A 23,347-nucleotide genomic window follows, 5' to 3' on the forward strand; every position below is an offset into this window, starting at 1 on the left:
TAAGAACAGGATGCAATTAACATTTTCATCCACTAAAGTGGACCAGCTGAACATGTATTTTGAATTAGTTCTTGTGGCATAAGGGTTGGTCCAGATGTTGAGATGGAAATATCTGTTGCTCTCATATAAGGCCAGTTAAATATATTTACGTATGAGCTCAAGCAGTAGTATTTTAAAAGGATTCTTTCTCGAAAATAAGTGAAGATTTATATAGAACACATAATACGTAAAATGTAAGGTTTAAAAAAATACAGCAGAAAATAATGTTGTAATAATTGTATTTTAAGAAAATATTCAATCTCTGTTTGATACTGCTACTATGGTATTTCTATATGTTGTACTTCTTTAGCAGTTTCTATCTCTTCGATGGTAAGAGGTCCATGTTTCCATCCAGAAGGATAACCATGTTTCCTTACATCATCCCACCATAATTGTTCTCCTTCCATCCAAACACAGTATATAATATTTGTTCCTATCAGCATCACAAAGCATATCCAGAATGCTATCCTCCATTGAACCAAAGTGGACTAAAAATTAAAAATAATACTTTTATAGTTAAGTAAAAAAATTAATTAATACTTTTAATTTTTTTTCGAGCGTCAGGCTGTAATACGTCTTGCATATAGCAAAGTAGGCAGAGGGAATCTAGCATTCTAGTGTTAAGACACTCCGTTTTCCATTAAAATACTTCTGATCCTCACTTTCCGCCGACATTTTGAGACACTACAGCCCTTTATTAAATTTAGAGTATGATCTGAAGTTCAATGAAATATTTTTAATTAGGTAGTTTAATAAAACTTAAAACTAAAATAAAGAAATTAAGACTACTAACTTACATCAGGTGTCAAAAGCCCCATTAAGTAGGGTGTTATTATTCCTGTTGATGTCGATACGGTGTTTATAAGGGATGTTAAAGTTGCCGTGTAATTGGGTGCTAAATCCAAGCAGTTAACCTAAAATTTTATTAACCTAATATTTATTTTTGTTATAAACGAAAGTAACTTATAATTAAGATTTTTTTTAATTTGCTGAAAGTATAAAATAATAAGTAAATTAACATACCTTCATACCACTGTAATAAGACCCCATTAGTCCCATAGATAAAATAAAATAGCACATTGCGGCATATCGATTACATCCAGAATATGAGGCAAAGATTATGCAAATAGCTGGTCCAGTAGAAGCTAAAATATTAATATAAAATGTAAAATATTATCTTTTTTCCTTAGGAAAAACATCAATTTTTTTGCGTAGAGTAAAGTAAAATATAGAAAGCAAAGTAATTTTTTACCTATAGTTGTAAAAATTTGTCGTGCTGTTTTTACTTTATACCATTTTCGTTTAATACCTAAATCACAAATAAATCCAAATATGGAGGAAAAAATAACGGAGGCAGCGAATGGTAGGCCAGTCAGAAAACCAGTGGTGGCTATGTTAAACTTCAATACATCATATGCATATTTAGGAAGCTCAGTGACTATAGTATATAGACCCCAGTCGTGGCCAACCTAGAACCAAGAAACGTATTAGGAAAATTTTGTAAATTAAATTATTAATTATCATATAAATGAGTAGTCTTAGAAATCATTATTTTATAGGACATATTTAACAAGAAATATTTTGTCAGTAATGTTTGTAGTATTTACTATTATCACACTTACGTTAGCTGCAAGTAAAGCCCAAGCAGGTGGAGATCGAAGAATAGCTTTCCAAGGAACAGGATCGTCTTTCCTTTTATTTTCAGCTCTTGGCACTGTTTTATTTAAAAATTCTAGTTCGTCTTTCGTTATATAAGGATGAGTTTTAGGTTCACTGTAGCATAAAACACTCTGAAGATTTAATAAAATTAAATAAAACAGTAGCCAGTCGTGGTGCAAAGGCACGAGCGTCTGACTGTAAACGTAATAGGTTCTGTGTTCGATTCTCCCGCGAGGAAATAAAGTATTTAATATTTTAATTTCTTTCGCTCTGGTGCCAAGGCAAAGCGCGGCGCTGACTTCCGCCACTCAACACACAATGCCTCCAGAATTTGGAGGTTAGTAGGGGACTGGAGTACCTTAACACTAGACTTCCTCTGCCGACCCTGCTACATGCGTGAAGCTGTATATCCAATGAAAATCTTATTTATATTATACTAAAAGAAATTGTTTGATGACTATCTCTCACCCACAACAGAAACCAAATTATTCCAAAACCACCAAAAAAGTAAAATACGTTTGCCCAGTCTTTTCCATTGGTCATAAGTAGACCTGCGACTACTGGTCCGAATATATTTCCTACTTGTCCACCACCAAATATTATAGCAGACATAAATGCTCTTTCATGAGTTGGAATCCATCGTCCCATCATATAAGTTAATCCAGGCATGGTTGGACCCTGAAAAAAGTTAAAATCATCGATAAAGCTTATAATTTCTAGTAAAAAATGTTATACAGAATATTATTTACCTCTCCCATTCCTTCAACAATACGAAGAATAAACAGCCACGTTGCACCACCTGATCTTATAACAACTGGTGTAAGAAATGTTAACAATGCAGTGCTAAGTAGTCCACATCCCAGAACCCATTTCCCACCATACCTCTGCGCCAGGTATCCCCCAATAATTTGTGTTGTAAAATAGCCATAGTAGAAACTACTTAAAAGAAGACCTTGTGTCTTTTCATCCCATTCAAATATGGCATGCTGAAATTAATTCAATTGTTAAATAAATTGGTAACCCAATTGAGGAATTAGAAATTGATAAAGCTTAATATTTTTAATTTGCGTGGACCAAAAATATTTGCAAATAAAAATAAAACCAAATAAAAACGAATCTTAGTCCAAATTCTGATACTATATATTCTTTCTGGAGTTCTTTGATTATAACAAACTTACCGGGTTTATGAAAACTGTCGAGTTACCCACTACGACGTCTACAGGACACGCGTCTGGATCTAAATGTTCCTTACTAACTTTTTTATGTAGTACCATTTGGGTTATAGCAATATTTAAGCTAACACGCATTGTAAACGCGTTACATATTCCAATAAGCCCCACTAATGCGAAAACATATCGTCTGGGCATTAGACAACCTAGAAACAATTTAATGATTCTTGCTTATTATTTATACTAATTTAATGGAAAAGATAAGGCAAACGAGCGTACGGGTGGCCTGATGGTAAGTGATCATCGACGCCTACGATTCCATGAAATGCCAGAGGAGCTACAGGTGCTTGGCGGAATTTAAGGTAAAGGTAGTCGTAAAAATACTTCCCGTGGAAGAAAGTTCCTACAAAACAGCACAGTAGTGGAGTACCACGATTCAAGATGAGGTGGACGATATTTGAGTTTGAGAAGTACTGTACGGTTAGAAAATTCGGTGAAAGTTAACAGGTCAAACAGTTCCTCAGAACACTTCCTATGATACATGCGTTAACATGCTAATGTGCTAATATACATTATATCTATATATTTTTTTTGATATCGAAGAATTGTCTGCACTGACAAAAAAATTCTCATTTATTTACAAAATTATACTCTGCAATTGGGGGGTGTATATAATTTTAATCTTGCAGATACGATTACCTTAAGTGAATATCAGAGAAACATTTTTTCGCTGGTTAGGTCGAATGTCTCTAAAATGTCAAAGACTGTTATAATGTATTGATCAAAATAATGCAAAAATAACACTCACACGTTCGTAGACTATTTATAAAAGAACCATCTTCTTTTAAAGGTGGTTCTACTCCATTGTTAAGTAAACTTTCTTCTTGGAATGTCTTTGTTTTTTCCATAATGAATAATTAATTGGGGTATTAATTATACTTTGAAAATGTTTCTTGATAATATCTCAGTAATTACTAATAAAAATACAGATATATGTAGGTATACTATTAAACAAAATTGTAAGATGTACCTGATATCATATTATTTGTGAAATGATAATTGTCTATTTACTTTATAAACTGATAGGTAGCAAGGCAGGCTTATAAGAGTTCTCCTTATTTATCATTAACAATTTTAGCTTCAATGTTTAAATTTAATTAAATTATCGTAACTTAGTTATGGTAATTCAATTTAATTTTGAAAATATTAAAATCTTAATTTTAAAATAAAATAAAATAAAATTTTCTGTAACATATTTTTATTATTGCGAGTATTAACAAAATTATGAAATTATTATGTACAATGTATATATACATTATACTTCAGTATTTACATGTAAATGGAAATAATAATTCATATATATTTTAATAAAATATTATGGCTTACATTTTTCAATGAATATTCATTGACTAGAAAAATGTTGTATAAAAAAGCTTATTATGTATATAATAAGCTTTAACTAGTTTAACTTGTTATACCCTGAAAATAAAGTGAGTTACATAAATGCCCAATTGGGAAAATTCAGATCGAGAAATTCGTAGTTGTTTTGCTTATATTTAGGTAGAATTAACACAAAATAGTTTTTTTTATGTAAACGTACTACGCAGATATCACAATTCAGTACAATTTATATCGATATTTTAGAATGCTAAAATTAATATATCGTTATTATACATTTATTGTTTGAAAATAAACTATTGTATTATTTTAAATGCCTTTAAATCAATATAGGTGGATTTTTATTTAATTATTGTGTAAAATAATTTAAAATGCATCATCATTATCCTTTCTACTGGATAATCTAACGGCTTCAGGTTGTTCTGGATTTTCATCGCGCACTAAGGATCCGTGCTTCCAACCAGCGGGATAGCCAAATTTACGTACATCATCCCACCATTGCTGTTCACCATCTGCCCATATGCAGTATACCACGTTTGTGCCAACTAACACCGCAAAGCACACCCAGAAAGCCACGCGCCATTGGGCTAGTGTTGACTGTAAAAAATAATAAATTAAATGTTAATATTTTGAATTTCGTTTCTTAGATTTCTTTTTGAGTTCTACGTAGAAACAGTACAATTTTAAGTAATATGAATTATTTTATACTACTAAAATACTATTAAAATACTAGTGGACCCGAACGCGGCTACGTCCGCTTAAACTTTACAAATATTTATTAAATATATTTTATGAAATTATTTTCAGTTTTCAATAGAGAGATGCGTTAAGAAAGCTCATTTCTAACAACAAACTTTGCAAATCGTTGCTTAGCAACGGTTGCCTAGCGTCGGTTGTTAATAACATGGCAGAATAAATTGCATATCAAATAAATAAGTATTTTAATATATTGGTATATATCGTTAATATTACAAATATGAGAAAAAAAAGTATCCTATGTTCATCCCGAGACCCTCAAGTATCTCTATATGAGTATTTTATCACAATTAAATTAGCGGTTTGGCCCTGATTGCGTAAAAGACAGACAAACAGACAGAGTTAGTTTCGAATTTATAATATAGGTATGGATAATAAATTATATGTTGTTAGAAATTTAATATATATAAGCTAAAAGAAAGTGAGGTAAAATTATTTTTAACTATTTAATTAGTAGTCGTTTATCTTTCAAAATATTTTGACAATAACAAATAAATATGGTAACGAGATGATTTCGTAAATATTGGCATTAATTTAAATGTAAACTTACGTCAGGCGTCAACAGCCCAATAAGGTATGGTGTGACAATACCAGCAAAGGTGGATGTGGTATTCACAAGCGATGTGAGAGACCCAGCATAGTTCGGTGCCAGATCCAAGGCGTTTACCTTTAAATTTAAAAAATATAGTTATTAAAATACAAAGAAAATTATATGAATTAATATATAAAAGTGGCATATATTTTTTGCTAAATTCTGTCAGACTTTTATTATTTGCCTAATCAGAATTAAATTTATAATACAATGATTTCTCATTAGGTTCTTCGTATTTTTTGGTCTCCACAGATAAAAAAAATTGTCCATCGTTGTTCTTTTCTAAAAAAACCATAATAAAAGATATATTAAAAAAAATCTTCTTATGTCATAATCACCTTCATTCCACTATAGAATCCTCCCATTAACGCCATAGATAGAACGAAGTACACCATTGCAGCAATACGATCGCATCCAGCATAGGAAGCCAAGATGATGCAAATAGCTGGTCCGGTAGCAGCTGTGAAATATTTCAAAATGTATATACGAGTATTATGTCTATTACTTAAATAGTTTATTGATTTTAAAATTAGCTTCATCTGTATCCCGCTTACTGAAGATTAGGCAGAAGGTACTTAGTGTTAAATCACTCCGTTTTCGACTTTTCGCCGAATTTTTCGACTTTCCGCTGAATTTTATAAGGGATTATTTTTTGTTTTTTATACAATCTTTCCACCACAGATCTGAATGCCAATATTATAGCAATGCAAATTCAAAACAAATATTTTTGTCAACTCGGCACGAAATGTGCATGGTGATGTCTCAGATAGCGTTTAACAAATATATGAAGCCAGATAACGCTAAGAGCAAATAATTTCTAAGAAAGAAGTTTAATAATAATTCATAATAATATAACATACTCGTACATTTTCTTATCTATGGAAAAATATTGTTATTTATTACAGTATAGTATACGTGTACGCTTCATATCGGCTGTTAATAAAGAAATGTATGAAAATGAAAAAAAAAACTATAAACTACATATCCCATCTAAACTCATTGAAATTTAAACAAATAATATAGAAAGATTAAGTGCGAGTCGGACTCGCTCACCGAGGGTTCCGTAACTACTTATAAGTTGGCAGTATAACTTATAAAAGCTCACAAACTTAAATTTGCGGACGAACTCATACATTTCGTATGAAATGAACTACAATAATAAGTTTATAATTATTTTTTTCTATGGAATATTATACGTTATAAGAGAAAAAATGGGCATATATCAAACTTTTTTTTTTTATTATATAAGACCAAAACCACAAACCTATAGTAGTATGAATAATTCTTCCTGTCTTAATCGTGTGCCATCCTTTCTTGATGCACAAATCGCAAACGAAACCGAATAGAAACGAGGAGAGCCACATCGCTATATATGGCAAGGCAGTGAGGGTGCCGGTAGTCGCTATGTTGAATTTTAAGACATCTGTTGAGTATTTAGGGAGGTCTGTCACCATTGTGTAGTATCCCCAGTCGTGGCCCACCTGGAAAATAACAATAAGTTAGTTAGTTATTTTTTAAGATATAAGTTACTAAAGCTGTTAATTTCATTTGTTAATTAGAATTAGAATTAAGTTAAAATTACTTCATGGCTAAAACAATATATAACAGCGTATATATCTTCATGTACACTGAAAACATTTTTTTCCACGGTAACTTCAGGAATGCGTCTATTGATAATACATTGCCGCGCGCCTTGCCTCGACACCAGAGCGAAGAAATAAAAATAATAAATATTTCATTCAGAATCGAACCCAGAACTCGTGGTATTTTTTATTAAATGCTGTAAATAAATACTGTATATCAATATACAATATTAAACTGCAAGTCACAAATCCTCGAATCGAGTAAATACGAAAGCTCAACCATTTCAAGTTTAAAAGGTGAATGCTCCTATTTATAGCTAGGCTAAACAAGTAGGCGTATTATGTAAATTATTTTGTCTTATACCTGCTTTAAATTTTATCGGATAGCAACCAAAAACGTGCTTTCAATAGAAATTTATATTATTTTTATTATCTTATTTAATGAAGCCGTCGTAGCGTAAGAGCACAAGGGTGTAACACGACGTTTGTGGGTTCGATCCCCATATCTATATATATTACTAGCGGCCCGCCCGCAGCTTCGCCTGCGTGAACTACGTTATTATTAATTTCTGTCTCCATGAGTACCTACGCCCTATAAGTGACGTCCATGCAAAATTTGAGACTCCTAGCATTTGTAGTAACGAAGTTTCAAACAAACTTTCAACTACAAAAACAACCCCTTAGAAGTCGAATATTGCAAATTCCCGTCTTAGCGAGCACCTACGTCCTATAAATAACTCCTATGCAAAATTTGAGATTCCTAGCACTGGTAGTTTCTGAGATTTCGTGATGAGTGAGTGACCTTTCGATTTTATATATATAGATAATAAAAAGTAAAAATACAAGCTAAACAAACATCATCTAAAAATGGCATCGGAACCAGATTTGATTACTGCAAGCTATTACATAAGCACCAACAAACCGTGCAACATGCAAGCCTGTATTACAATACTTGGACCAAGGCCTCTCTCATGGTGAACGAGTCATTATGATTACGTAATCTCCTAACACAAAATAATAAATTACCATCGAAATAAAACCTTTGTTTGAGCGACTGTTAAAGAATACATTAAAACTTCGTATAATAACAATATTATTTTTTTAAGCTTTACGCTGTATTCCGCACACAACAAGATAGGCAGAGAGGAGTGTTAAGACATTCCGTTCCTCATTTTTCGGGAAATTCTAGAGCGAAGAAAATGAAAATATTAAATATGTAATTTTCAACGAGTGGAAATCGAACCCACTACCTATCGCATTTACATCCTTGTAGCCCTGCGCCACGCCTGGCCTCCAATTACACATTAAAACTTCGTATAGTAATAGAACTATTATGAATATTTCATATATTTATAGCCTAGCTCTGAACCTTTCGACATTAGTATTCAATTAATGAATTTATATCCTTTATTATGTGTTGAATTAAACATGGAAATTTTATTTTCCTTTCAAGTACATTTATTTCTAAATATAGAATGAGGAATCTTCTGAAGTGAAACAAGACAAGAGCAATAGATGACATCTTAATTATATATATACTTTGCTAGCAACTAGTATAACAGAAACTAAATTTACTATATTATAATTATTTTAATAAAATTTTGTATTTCAAATCGACGAGTGGGTTTTACACACTTACTTTACCAATTAGTAAAAGCAAGCGCAATAATAATTGCACGAAAAGTTAGCCTCAATTAAGGGGTAAAAATCAGGATAGTTATTTGTTTTGAACAATAAAATATTTTGGAATGATGAGAAGGGGCGTTATTTAAACACAGAAATGTAATAAAAATAACGTTAAAAAGTATAATTCGTTTGTAATATGTAAAGTTATGCATTAATCAATTAATTTCATCAATAATATAAATAAATATATATCAAAAAGATATACCAACTTAAAATTATCAAACTGGAATATCTCCTTAGCTTTTTTATATTTTAAACAATAAGTTTAACTTTAACATAATTCCATTTATTTTTGACATTGTAGAATTAAATTTGATTCCATTTTATTCATATGTAGGTGAGATTTACATTTTTATATTTTTCGAGAGTGGAATAAACCAGAAAATTCCAAACAAAAACCTTTACAAAAACTTAAGCTATCTAAGCGTCCCTTTTTAGGAGGATAACTCTTAGAGCCGTTGAAGAATAATCTTTAGCATATAAAACAGTACAATATCAAATCCGGAACCACACCTCGAAAAGCATTTTATAGAGCAAAGTAATTTGAACCTTATTGTGATGGTTTAAAATTGAAATTAAACAACTTCTGTACAATTAAGGTACAATTTAACATGTAAATTTAGTATGTGATGGAATTTGCTTACATCGCGTCATAGTAAGCGTCGTATGTTATACTGCATTGAAATTATATGGTAATAATAAAACTTATCGCTTGATTATTACTGAAAAAAGATAATAATATTTTATTTTTATTTTTCTATCAGTTCCACGCTGTATCACTTTCCGCTGAAAGGGGCATTGCGTGTTAACTAGCGGAACTTAACGCCGGGCTTTTGCCTTGCTGCCAGAGTGAAGAAATGTAAATATTTATGAAATAATAATTCATTCCCCCGAGAAGGGATCGAACTCACAACCGTCGCGTTATACTCTTTTGTCCCTGCGCCGCAACGGCCTCAATAAATAATAATCATGAAAGTCTCTATATTAGTTCAATCGTTTTAGCTTAGTATGCTAAAATAATAAATACTATTAATATTGCGATCTAGTCCACCTACATATTATTACGCAAATAAACAGTCAGACAATTTCCATATAAGTATACCTACAACAACATAATTCTATTTTCTCTGTTCTACGTTTCTGTTTCTTTCCTTCTAAAAAAGAATAATAATAATGAACTCACTGCAGCAAATACTAGAGCCCACACTGGTGCTGATCTCAATATTCCTTTCCAGGGCACGGGATCTTTGCGGCTGCTATTTTCTGCAGTTGTCACATTTTTATTGAGGTAGTTCAGTTCTTTCTTTGAAATATACGGATGAGTATTTGGTGTACTGTAGCATAGAAGACTCTAGAATAGTTAAAAATATGTTTTATTAAATTATTTGATTTTAGTTTGCTAGTGACTTTAATATGTTTAAATAAATAACATTTCAAGCACAATATATTATTAATAATGTATAACCATTTCAAAGCAAACATTGCGTTCGTACTTAAATTAAAAAAATAATACGAGCAAAAGCGTAATTACAAAAAAAATTAAAGAAAAAATATATATAATATATCGTTAATATAATTTTAAGTTCGCTTAGTTCAAGGTAACTTAGCTCAAATTTCTCTTATTTACTCAAATGAACGTAATATCACCGAATGTGGTTAAACAAGCAGATATTATATCAAAATAATGCTTTGAACAAATATATTCAAAGTTTTCGTTTCAACTTACCCACAACGTAAACCACAAAAGGCCGAATCCACCGAAGAAATAAAATACATACGCCCAGTCTCTACCCTCAGATAATAGAAGACCAGACATAAAGGAACCAAATATGTTTCCAATCTGTGCCCCCCCGAATACTAAGGCACCTTGGAATGATCGTTCATGTGGTGGCACCCATCTTGCCAACATGATCATCAAGGCTGGCATAGTTGGACCCTGTTAGCAAAGATATAATAGATAATAGTTTTCCTAAATAAGACCAGGAATTCTATAAGGAATAAAAAAAATGCTTTGGAAATAAGTTTACTTCTTGATGCCATTGTTTAAAATATTACCTTAATATCTCCAAATTTATGAATTATATTCTAAATATGTCCTTCCTCCTTCGATTCAGTAATCTCTGTCAAAAATTCTTATTTACCTCTCCCATGCCTTGTAGAACTCGCAATATGAAGAGCCAAGTAGCACCTCCTGCTCTGATAACGACAGGCGTGAGGAACGTAAAGAGGGCAGTGCTAAGTAGACCAATTCCGAGGGTCCATTTACCTCCGAATTTTTCAGCCAAATAGCCTCCTGGGACTTGGGTTGCAGCGTATCCATAATAGAAGCCGCTCAAGATAAGCCCTTGCGTTTTCTCGTCCCAATCAAAAATTGCGTACTAAAAATTTCAAAATATTTTATAACATAGTGTGATGTAAAGAAAAAGTTGGTAATAAAACGAATTCCTCTTAATTATAATTTATAATAAATAACAGTTTTTATATTGTAGAGCAATCCGTTACCCACTTTCTCCAAATTCTTAAGACATTACGTGTTGAGTGGCAGAGCTGAACGCCGCGCTTTGCCTCGTTACCAGAGCGAGGAAATGAGAATATGAAATATTTCCTACGCCACGACTAGCCTAAAATTTAGAAAAGTAAATTATTTATTTCATCCATTAAATATTCAAAGACAATTATTTATTTAAAGACACTTACTGGACGTAGAACAGCCGTGACGTTTCCTCCACTGCTCTCCTCATCTGGACACGCGTAAGGATCTAAGTGTTCAACAGAACTTTTAGTCCGGTTCACCATTTGTGTGATGGCCAGATTGAGGCACACTCTCATGGTATATGCATTGCAAACACCCAAGAGTCCCATCACTCCTAATATATAACGTTGTGGTATTACGCAGCCTAAAATAAAGTAATAAAAAATTAAATCAAAATTAAACCAGTTTCACGCTCTATCCCGCATACTGCAGGGTAAGCAGAGAGAACATTTAACATTAGGTTAAAACACTCTGTCCACCATTTTCCGCCGAAATCTGGAGACATTGTGTATTGAGTATTTTGCCTGAGCGAAAAAATTTAATTATTCAATATTTAATTTCCCCAAATCGGAATCGAACTCACAACCTGTCGCGTGTACAATCACGCACGCCACGCCTGAAATGATTTATTTAATTAAATAATCTTCCTTATTGTTTGCTCTTAACAGCTACTTCAAATGATGTCTGTGAACTTAGCAGAGTATTGTCCAGCAGATCAAAAAAAAAATGGAGTTCTCTTCGCATGCACCTGAGTTCTATAGTTCCTGATAGGTTTTATAAATAGTTCTGTCGTTTTTACCCCTGAAAAAGTTATGTAAAAAAATGATCTGCTAACTTCCCTTGGCAGATCATTTTTTTGCAAATAAAAATCGGGGCGAGATCTGCACTCATAGGGATGAATAAAATAGTTCCTGATAATTTTTAACAATAGTTCTGTTAATTTCACGAAGAAAAAAATTTTTAAAAAGAAAAAAAGAACGTTCGTTTCGAAAATAGTTCAAAAGGTAAAGTAATTTTTAAAATTAATAAAATGATATTCAGACGCGAGAACTCTTCATTTTTAAATAGATTATAAGTAGTTCTACGATATTTAGCCTGAAAGAAAACCAGAACTCTGAAAAAACTGCCAGCAGAGCATAGTTGATTGTATGAAATATTGAAAAATGTCCATTTTAACTCTTCATATGTAAAAGTACTAAATAATTTATTTCTGAATGTGCTCAAACACGGGAACTCTTAAGTTTCTATTAGAATATGAGTTATTCTATTATACAAAGCCAATTACAAAACTAGAACTCCTGTAAAAATGCCAGCAGAGCATAGTTGAAAATTAGATTTGTTGAAAAATATCAAATTAATTTGTTGAGATGCAAAAATATTTTTTAAAAATATGAATATCTTGCTCAGAAGCGAGAACTCTTCATTTTTCAACAGAATACAGGTAGTTCTACGATATTTAGCCTGAAAGAAAACCAGAACTCTGAAAAAACTGCCAGCAGAGCATAGTTGATTGTATGAAATATTGAAAAATGTCCATTTCAACTCTTCATATGTAAAAGTACTAAATAATTTATTTCTGAATGTGCTCAAACACGAGAACTCTTGTATTTTTAACAAAATATGAGTTGTTCTATTATAAAAAGCCAATTACAAAACTAGAACTCCTGTAAAAATGCCAGCAGAGCATAGTAGAAAATTCGATTTGTTGAAAAATATCAAATTAACTTGTTGCGACGAAAAATATTTTTTAAAAATATGAATATCTTGCTCCGAAGCGAGAACTCTTCATTTTTGAACAGAATATAGGTAGTTCTATGATATTTAGCCTGAATGAAAACCAGAACTCTGAAAAAACTGCCAGCAGAGCATAGTTGATTGTATGAAATGTAGAAAAATGACAATTTTAACTCTACATATGTTAAAGTACTAAATATTTTTTTTTGAAAGTGTTCAGACACGGGAACTCTTGGATTTCTAACAGAATATGAGTTATTCTATTATACAAAGTCAATTACAAAACTAGAACTCCTGTAAAAATGCCAGCAGAGCATAGTTGAAAATTCGATTTGTTGAAAAATATCAAATTAACTTGTTGCGACGAAAAATATTTTTTAAAAATATTAATATCTTGCTCAGAAGCGAGAACTCTTCATTTTTCAACATAATACAGGTAGTTCTACGATATTTAGCCTAAAAGAAAACCAGAACTCTGAAAAAACTGCCAGCAGAGCATAGTTGATTGTATGAAATATTGAAAAATGTCCATTTCAACTCTTCATATGTAAAAGTACTAAATAATTTATTTCTGAATGTGCTCAAACACGAGAACTCTTGTATTTTTAACAAAATATGAGTTGTTCTATTATAAAAAGCCAATTACAAAACTAGAACTCCTGTAAAAATGCCAGCAGAGCATAGTAGAAAATTCGATTTGTTGAAAAATATCAAATTAACTTGTTGCGACGAAAAATATTTTTTAAAAATATGAATATCTTGCTCAGAAGCGAGAACTCTTCATTTTTCAACAGAATACAGGTAGTTCTACGATATTTAGCCTGAATGAAAACCAGAACTCTGAAAAAACTGCCAGCAGAGCATAGTTGATTGTATGAAATGTAGAAAAATGACAATTTTAACTCTACATATGTTAAAGTACTAAATATTTTTTTTTGAAAGTGTTCAGACACGGGAACTCTTGGATTTCTAACAGAATATGAGTTATTCTATTATACAAAGTCAATTACAAAACTAGAACTCCTGTAAAAATGCCAGCAGAGCATAGTTGAAAATTCGATTTGTTGAAAAATATCAAATTAACTTGTTGCGACGAAAAATATTTTTTAAAAATATTAATATCTTGCTCAGAAGCGAGAACTCTTCATTTTTCAACAGAATACAGGTAGTTCTACGATATTTAGCCTGAATGAAAACCAGAACTCTGAAAAAAATGCCAGCAGAGCATAGTTGATTGTATGAAATGTAGAAAAATGACAATTTTAACTCTACATATGTTAAAGTACTAAATATTTTTTTTTGAAAGTGTTCAGACACGGGAACTCTTGGATTTCTAACAGAATATGAGTTATTCTATTATACAAAGTCAATAACAAAACTAGAACTCCTGTAAAAATGCCAGCAGAGCATAGTTGAAGATTGAATTTATTGAAAAATATCAAATTAACTTGTTGCGACGAAAAATATTTGTTAAAAATATTAATATCTTGCTCAGAACCAAGAACTCGTCATTTTTCATTAGAATATAAGTAGTTCTACGATATTTAGCCTGAGCACAATATTCATTTTTTAAAAAAATGTATATTCGTCTTAAATAATTAATTTGACATTTTTCGACAAATTGAATATTTAGGTATGCTCTTCTGGCATTTTTACAGGAGTTCAAGTTTTATAATTGGCTTTGTATAATAGAACTACTCATATTCTAATAGAAACTTAAGAGTTCCCGTGTCTGAACACTTTCAAAAAAAAATATTTAGTACTTTAACATATGTAGAGTTAAAATTGTCATTTTTCTACATTTCATACAATCAACTATGCTCTGCTGGCAGTTTTTTCAGAGTTCTGGTTTTCATTCAGGCTAAATATCGTAGAACTACCTGTATTCTGTTGAAAACTGAAGAGTTCTCGCTTCTGAGCAAGATATTCATATTTTTAAAAAATATTTTTCGTCGCAACAAGTTAATTTGATATTTTTCAACAAATCGAATTTTCTACTATGCTCTGCTGGCATTTTTACAGGAGTTCTAGTTTTGTAATTGGCTTTTTATAATAGAACAACTCATATTCTGTTAGAAATACAAGAGTTCTCGTGTTTGAGCACATTCAGAAATAAATTATTTAGTACTTTTACATATGAAGAGTTGAAATGGACATTTTTCAATATTTCATACAATCAACTATGCTCTGCTGGCAGTTTTTTCAGAGTTCTGGTTTTCTTTTAGGCTAAATATCGTAGAACTACCTGTATTATGTTGAAAAATGAAGAGTTCTCGCTTCTGAGCAAGATATTAATATTTTTAAAAAATATTTTTCGTCGCAACAAGTTAATTTGATATTTTTCAACAAATCGAATTTTCAACTATGCTCTGCTGGCATTTTTACAGGAGTTCTAGTTTTGTAATTGACTTTGTATAATAGAATAACTCATATTCTGTTAGAAATCCAAGAGTTCCCGTGTCTGAACACTTTCAAAAAAAAATATTTAGTACTTTAACATATGAAGAGTTAAAATTGTCATTTTTCTACATTTCATACAATCAACTATGCTCTGCTGGCAGTTTTTTCAGAGTTCTGGTTTTCATTCAGGCTAAATATCGTAGAACTACCTGTATTCTGTTGAAAAATGAAGAGTTCTCGCTTCTGAGCAAGATATTCATAGTTTTAAAAAATATTTTTGCATCTCAACAAATTAATTTGATATTTTTCAACAAATTCAATCTTCAACTATGCTCTGCTGGCATTTTTACAGGAGTTCTAGTTTTGTAATTGACTTTGTATAATAGAATTACTCATATTCTGTTAGAAATCCAAGAGTTCCCATGTCTGAACACTTTCAAAAAAAAATATTTAGTACTTTAACATATGTAGAGTTAAAATTGTCATTTTTCTACATTTCATACAATCAACTATGCTCTGCTGGCAGTTTTTTCAGAGTTCTGGTTTTCTTTTAGGCTAAATATCGTAGAACTACCTGTATTATGTTGAAAAATGAAGAGTTCTCGCTTCTGAGCAAGATATTAATATTTTTAAAAAATATTTTTCGTCGCAACAAGTTAATTTGATATTTTTCAACAAATCGAATTTTCAACTATGCTCTGCTGGCATTTTTACAGGAGTTCTAGTTTTGTAATTGACTTTGTATAATAGAATAACTCATATTCTGTTAGAAATCCAAGAGTTCCCATGTCTGAACACTTTCAAAAAAAAATATTTAGTACTTTAACATATGTAGAGTTAAAATTGTCATTTTTCTACATTTCATACAATCAACTATGCTCTGCTGGCAGTTTTTTCAGAGTTCTGGTTTTCATTCAGGCTAAATATCGTAGAACTACCTGTATTCTGTTGAAAAATGAAGAGTTCTCGCTTCTGAGCAAGATATTCATAGTTTTAAAAAATATTTTTCGTCGCAACAAGTTAATTTGATATTTTTCAACAAATCGAATTTTCTACTATGCTCTGCTGGCATTTTTACAGGAGTTCTAGTTTTGTAATTGGCTTTTTATAATAGAACAACTTATATTCTGTTAGAAATACAAGAGTTCTTGTGTTTGAGCACATTCAGAAATAAATTATTTAGTACTTTTACATATGAAGAGTTGAAATGGACATTTTTCAATATTTCATACAATCAACTATGCTCTGCTGGCAGTTTTTTCAGAGTTCTGGTTTTCTTTCAGGCTAAATATCGTAGAAAGACTTATATTCTATTGAAAAATGAAGAGTTCTCGCTTCTGAGCAAGATATTCATATTTTTAAAAAATATTTTTGCATCTCAACAAATTAATTTGATATTTTTCAACAAATCTAATTTTCAACTATGCTCTGCTGGCATTTTTACAGGAGTTCTAGTTTTGTAATTGGCTTTGTATAATAGAATAACTCATATTCTGTTAGAAATCCAAGAGTTCCCGTGTCTGAACACTTTCAAAAAAAAATATTTAGTACTTTTACATATGAAGACTTAAAATAGACATTTTTCAATATTTCATACATTAAACTATGCTCTGCTGGCAGTTTTTTCAGAGTTCTGGTTTTCTTTCAGGCTAAATATCGTAGAACTACTTATATTTTATTGTAAAATAAAGAGTTCTCGCGTCTGAGTATCATTTTATTAATTTTAAAATTTACTTTACCTTTCGAACTATTTTCGAAACGAACGTTCTTTTTTTCTGTTTAAAAATTTTTTTCTTCGTAAAATTAACAGAACTATTGTTAAAAATTATCAGGAACTATTTTATTCATCCCTATGAGTGCAGATCTCGCCCCGATTTTTATTTGCAAAAAAATGATCTGCTACGGGAAGTCAGCAGATCATTTTTTTACATAACTTTTTCAGGGGTAAAAACGGCAGAACTATTTATAAAACCTATCAGGAACTATAGAACTCAGGTGCATGCGAAGAGAACTCCATTTTTTTTTTGATCTGCTGGACAATGCTCTGCTAAGTTCACAGACATCTTCAAATGAAGGTTCCTCGAGGGACGGAACGCACCCCATATCTATCTTCATCATGTAAATGGCTTTGTTCTCTAATAAATTAGAAGTTTTAAGTCCTGTTTAAGTAAATATTTTTTTACCAATTCGGTGAAAATATGTGTATTTTCTAGTACAGTTTTTTGGTAACTAATTCAATTTTATGCCAATGTTGTTACAAACAAATATAATTAATATAATTGATAATTTTAATGAAAAGTTATATTCTAATAGTTTAAATATTTTAACATTATCAATAATTAATATTAATTCTTGTACAATATTACAATTCTCTTTTCTCATTTTACCTAGATGAAACAATAAGAATTAACTTAAGTAAATATTATAAACAACAAAAAAACTAATATTTTCACCTGTACTTGTCTTTATAGTACAGTTTAAATGTCTTTAGAAATATTTTCAAATAGCACCTATCGATTTTTAAAGTGACACACTCGTAATTCGTAAATAGGAAATGCGATAAGATCTACTGATAGTGAGCTAGACTGATAGATAACTTCCTCTTCCACTTTCTTTTAAATGAATGAACTAAATAGATATTGTAACTGGTTTTTTGTTACTTTTATGGAATTTTAATTAATATTACTTAATAAATAAATATTTTCGTCTTTTTAAATTTCTTTCAAAATGACAATTTGCTTAATTAGTTATTTATTCGCGCATTTTAAATCACGCTCTTTCCATTAATTAAGACATTGTGAGTTCAGTGGCGGAACTCAGCGCCGCGTTTTGCCTCGTTCCTGTTATATTTCGTAGTGAAAAATTAAATATTTTCATATCCTCTAGTGGGAATCGAATCCACGACCTATCGCGTTTGCGCTGTCGTTGTAAAAGCTTCCCGTCAAACACTTCTATAGGTGAATATACCCACGTACTCAATACATTGATAAGCTATTGTTACAATATGACATAGTAGTCTATTTCTCACTCTTTGTAGTGTTTCTCATATATTTCTTTTATATATAATTTTCACATACAGTTTATACTGTAAATAAAAAAAATATCTCATTGAGGCTGTCTTGATGCCGTGAATCAAGCATGTGACTTTAACGCGGTGGTTGTGGGTTTGATTCCCATTCGGGGAAATGAATTATTATTTTCATTTCTTCGCTCTAGTGCTAAAGAAAAAAGCACGGTGTTGAGTTCCGCCACTCAACACGTAATGCGTCTAAAATTCAAAGAAAAATGTTTTTTTTGAAAGTCGGTTAAAAAATATTTAAAACTAAGCACGTTTCTACTTAGTCTTTATTATTCACTTATAATAAACATCGTTTACATTTTATATACAATATTCCATCATTGCTATTCTAAAAAGTATAGAGAAAAATGTATGACTCGATATTTCGTTAAAATAATAACTTCTTAAAAATCCCTACGTAGGAGTAAAGTACCTTATTGAAGTCACTGTCATGCTTGTGAATACTGGATATCGTTTAATATTAAAATATATACCACAGTCAAAAGTATTGATTCTTTTAGATTTACGCTATATCTTGCATATAACAGATGGGCAGAGGGAACCTGGGAACCTAGTGGTACGAAATCACTGGTGGTTTCAATGGTGGAAATTAACGCCTCAATGTAATGAAATGAATCAATAGAAATTAAATTACATTGGATTATGTTTCATTATTTGTATATAACATAAGCTTATACTATATGTGGCTTCGCCCGCGTGTTGTATTTTTATCGCTACAGGTCATGGAAATTTCCACATTAAGAAAAGTCAAAATATTTTTTTAACTTCACGCTGTGTAGATCTATCAGGGTGGCAGAGGAAATTTAGTGTTAAGGCACTCCGTTGCCTTTAAAAAAATAATAATTAATTTCCCCGAGTAGTAATTGAATCCGCAACCGTCGCCTTTTCAGGCATATGCCTGTGCCACTGCGCTACTACGGTCTCTATATTTATATACGGGTGTAAGTTTTCAAGTATTCAGTTAACTTAAAATGAACATTTTCTTATCACCTTTACTCTCATTTATCAATCTTTATCTAGAAGTATTGTTGTTGATTTTACTATTGTTGTTTTCAGTAACACTTCTATACACGAATAGTACACGTATATTGAAGTGGGGAACGGACGTGTCTTCGCTAGGTTCCCAAAATCCCTCTCCCTACCCTTATAACATGTGCGGGATAAAGCGAGAAGCTAAAAAAATCCAAAAGTTCAAACAAAATCAATTGAAGACGAACAAATTTGAAATGCCTAGTATTTATAATATAATTATAAAAAAAAACAGCTTCACGCTGTATCCCGCACACAGCAGGGTAGGCAGAGGGAACCTAGAGTTACCATCTATCTATATCTATCTATCTATAAATGCAATATAATGAATCTAAATTGATGCATGTTGCACTTTTTGATTAAAATCAAATCAGTGTAAGGTTGACCTAAATTACAGTACATACGATCAATTGCCTATAGTGACATCATATTGCATATTAGTCATAAAATTATCATAAAAACATTATAATTGCTTCAATTTATATCTATGGTAATATATCATAATTTGCCCTTATTTTACTACAGGCCCCCTCATGGCTTCGCCCGCTTGTACTACATAATTAATTATTACTTATTTATTATCTGAATTATTATTTAAAGACAATATCGATGCTTGATAATGAACCCTTTAAAGTAAAAGAAACACTAAATATAAGGAAACTTGCCAAAATAGAATAGTGAGAACTGCATTTAAACGGGTTAAGCTATTTCGCAGATTAGCGTGAACAAACGCTCAGACACCCAATAATTTAAAAAATCATTGTTTTTGATTTTATTACATTAACGAAGGCCCCCAATTGTCCCAAATTATCATTTAATAACAATTGAGCGAAGCCTTGTTTTAGTCTCTAGTACGACATACTCTTATATAAAAGCACGAATAATTTCGTTTTTTCGCGGGCGAAGTCGCGAGCGGTTCCCTAGTATAATATATTTATAGGTGCGGTCATTATCCAATACTATTTATAGAGTCGTATATTTAAATATTTAATATTAAACGCTTTTAATGTATAAAATAGTAATAATTGAGAGCGTACTCTAGAATGTCATATAACTAGTCAATTCAAAGATAGACTTGAAACTGGACTCGATGTCGGACTTTGACTTCGAAATACTAATGTTTCAATTTAAATTCAAATATTCTGCAATTTTAATTTAGATATTTATAAATATATTATTTTTTTATAGTTCATCGTTCAATTTCTTTACTTAACATGCAATAATGCGAATTTGGGTGGAAACTGTAGAATAGAGAGTCTCCCTATTAGTATAACTTATAACTATAGCAAAACTCATTAAAAAATTGAGAAACTAGAATATGTATTTAAAAGGCACAACTCTCATCAATGAAATTCTTGACAGGAAACCAGTTTTTCGGCATAATCTGTTTTTTTTCTGACTGCTTATAAAAAAAAATAAGTGCCTTCGCTCACCAAAAAATCCTTAGCATCGTTAGTTTTATTACTGCTAATATATGTGTTTAATTTCGAAGTTACAACACTAATGTATGAACATAAAAATTATAAGTATATGTTTTTTAATATTATTAAAATTATTAATATTATTTTAATTTAAATTAATATTATTATTGACTTCGTGGGGAACGGAGTGTCTCAACACTAGGTTTCCTCTGCCTATCCTGCTGTGTGCGGGATACAGCGTGAAGCTGATTGATTATTGTCTTCGTCTTAGCAACTATGGAAAATTTTCAAAGGGTACGCGTAGATTTATTATTTATATTCCAATCACTTTTATAGGTATAAGATTACGCAATATGATAGTTTTAATTGGTGGTCTTTGCGGCTCTGATATAAAAAATAGTGATAACAGATATTAATAAGTAATTTGGTACATTTATATACCTTTGCGTTAAATATATACAAAAAATATTCAAAGACTATTTTAAAGTAAACAAGGAAAATACTGCTTCTTTATTTTTTTATTTATGTCATTTTTCTAAGAACTTGTTCTCTAATCAACTAGGAATGTTTTTGGAAAATTTTATAAAATAACATTAGAATTGTCAAATAAGCCGCAGTTTATTCTTATCTCATTATATATTTTTTGTAAGATCAACTAACACATTTTCACAATAAAAAAATCCACTCTGGGAAATCAGTGGAATGGATAACTCTAGAATTCAGCGGAGAGCAGGGACCATTGCCTACTCTTAATGAGAACGGAGTGCCTTAACACTGGCCTACCAGGTTCCCTCTGTCTACCCTGCAAGATAAAGATAGATAAGAAAAAAAGACACATATACTTACATGATCGAAGCGAACGTGTCAGTGCATTATCTTTTCTTTTTGGTACTTGTGTCTTCAATCCAAGCAAGTTGTGGGCTTGAACTTGATTCGACTCCTCCATAGCGAGGCAACCTTCACTATTTTATTTTTAGATGAACACTATCTTTGCTCTAAACACTCCTTGTTCTATTGTTAGGGTGAAAATAAAAAAAAATTAAAAGTTATTTCTTTAAACTAAATTTTCAATTTTTTTGAAAAATACCATAACTAAAAAATATTTCAAAATAAAATTAATAGATATACAATTATAACAAAATCCCATTCGTTTAATAATATTATTTTAATCGCAATCAATAGCTTCAACGCTTGGCACTGTAAAAATGTTTCATTATCAACATAATTTATTGCTTACAATAAATTACAATCATAGCACTTATTACAATATAATTAAAGCATTAAATCACTTACATAAAAAAAATTAAATACAAAATTACATGTAAATATTCCTTTAAAAACACTTAACAAACACTTAAGTAAGTTTAAATTTAAATTAAAAAAATTGTATCCAGTTTAAACAATTAATTCATTTACATGATGAATTAAACAACACGGCCACTGTATACAAGTTTACGATTTATTCTGTAGAAGTTCGCGATTTTGTTGCGTACGCGCGTCTAGTTGGAGCACATGGCGAATATTGTCATAGGCGGTGGGCACGCTGAAACCGATATGTGGTCGGCCTTGAATCCATGAGAACCTATACTGGTTATAGAGCGAGTAAAATTATAAAATTCTTAGATAATTTTACAGATATTAATATTTAGGTAAAAGAAAACTAGATATTTATATATTAAATCTGCAAACTAAACTCTCAAAAATCGCACTTTCTTCAATCCAAATTAAGTTGCTCTGTCAACTTCTTTAAATTTTAGTATGATTTCATTTTTCTCATACTTTGATTGCAGTCATTTTTTGTTCTTTCTGAACTGTTGTAATTTATTTGAAATAGTTACTAAAATAGTAGTAATTTGGTTATATAGGAAAAAGCAACATATATATTTTAGACTCTCTTAGAAATTACAAACCTCGAGATAATTGTATCTCAGTTCTAAGCCTACTTTAAGAAGCAGAAGAAAACGAACCATCTGCCTGTAGTGACTAGATCAATAAAAATATCAATATAAAACTAAATAAATTCTAAATTATAGGAACTTTCATTCCCATACATGAATTACTTGTCATACTTCTCGTAAAAAGATGATAGTATTTTTAATTCTTTCAAACAATACAAAACGTTATTAATAAGCAATCAAAATTAAATAATACTATTTTTAATTAATAATAGTTCTTAACTCTGAATCCCACACAGCAGGGTAGGCAAAGGGAACCTGGAAACCTAGTGTTAAGATTGTTCCGGATTTCTTTCTCTACTTCCCGCAGAATT

The 23,347-nt window shown here is 30.9% G+C and overlaps 2 protein-coding genes across 2 annotated transcripts; both read right to left on the bottom strand.

The window, feature by feature from the left end:
- Nucleotides 1-270: 270 nt before the first annotated feature.
- On the bottom strand, nucleotides 271-3,860 carry LOC146531372 (putative inorganic phosphate cotransporter). The gene is made up of 9 exons (XM_085198151.1): nucleotides 3,676-3,860; nucleotides 2,877-3,073; nucleotides 2,448-2,684; nucleotides 2,167-2,376; nucleotides 1,662-1,829; nucleotides 1,292-1,508; nucleotides 1,063-1,184; nucleotides 837-953; nucleotides 271-527 (listed from the first exon to the last, which is right to left on the bottom strand). The coding sequence occupies exons 1-9, from the start codon at nucleotides 3,773-3,775 to the stop codon at nucleotides 318-320; spliced, it is 1,578 nt and encodes a 525-aa protein (XP_085054277.1). The 5' UTR covers nucleotides 3,776-3,860; the 3' UTR covers nucleotides 271-317.
- A 248-nt stretch (nucleotides 3,861-4,108) lies between these two features.
- On the bottom strand, nucleotides 4,109-22,600 carry LOC146531373 (putative inorganic phosphate cotransporter). The gene is made up of 10 exons (XM_085198237.1): nucleotides 22,372-22,600; nucleotides 21,925-22,089; nucleotides 11,580-11,779; nucleotides 11,024-11,260; nucleotides 10,609-10,818; nucleotides 10,066-10,233; nucleotides 6,878-7,094; nucleotides 5,952-6,073; nucleotides 5,572-5,688; nucleotides 4,109-4,862 (listed from the first exon to the last, which is right to left on the bottom strand). Exons 2-10 carry the CDS (start codon nucleotides 22,022-22,024, stop codon nucleotides 4,632-4,634), a joined length of 1,602 nt encoding a protein of 533 aa, XP_085054363.1. The 5' UTR covers nucleotides 22,025-22,089; nucleotides 22,372-22,600; the 3' UTR covers nucleotides 4,109-4,631.
- Nucleotides 22,601-23,347: the final 747 nt, after the last annotated feature.

Source organism: Heliconius melpomene, chromosome 15, assembly GCF_056956725.1.
Source record: "Heliconius melpomene rosina isolate 202511_hmr_F chromosome 15, ASM5695672v1, whole genome shotgun sequence".
NCBI classification, from domain to species: domain Eukaryota; kingdom Metazoa; phylum Arthropoda; class Insecta; order Lepidoptera; family Nymphalidae; genus Heliconius; species Heliconius melpomene.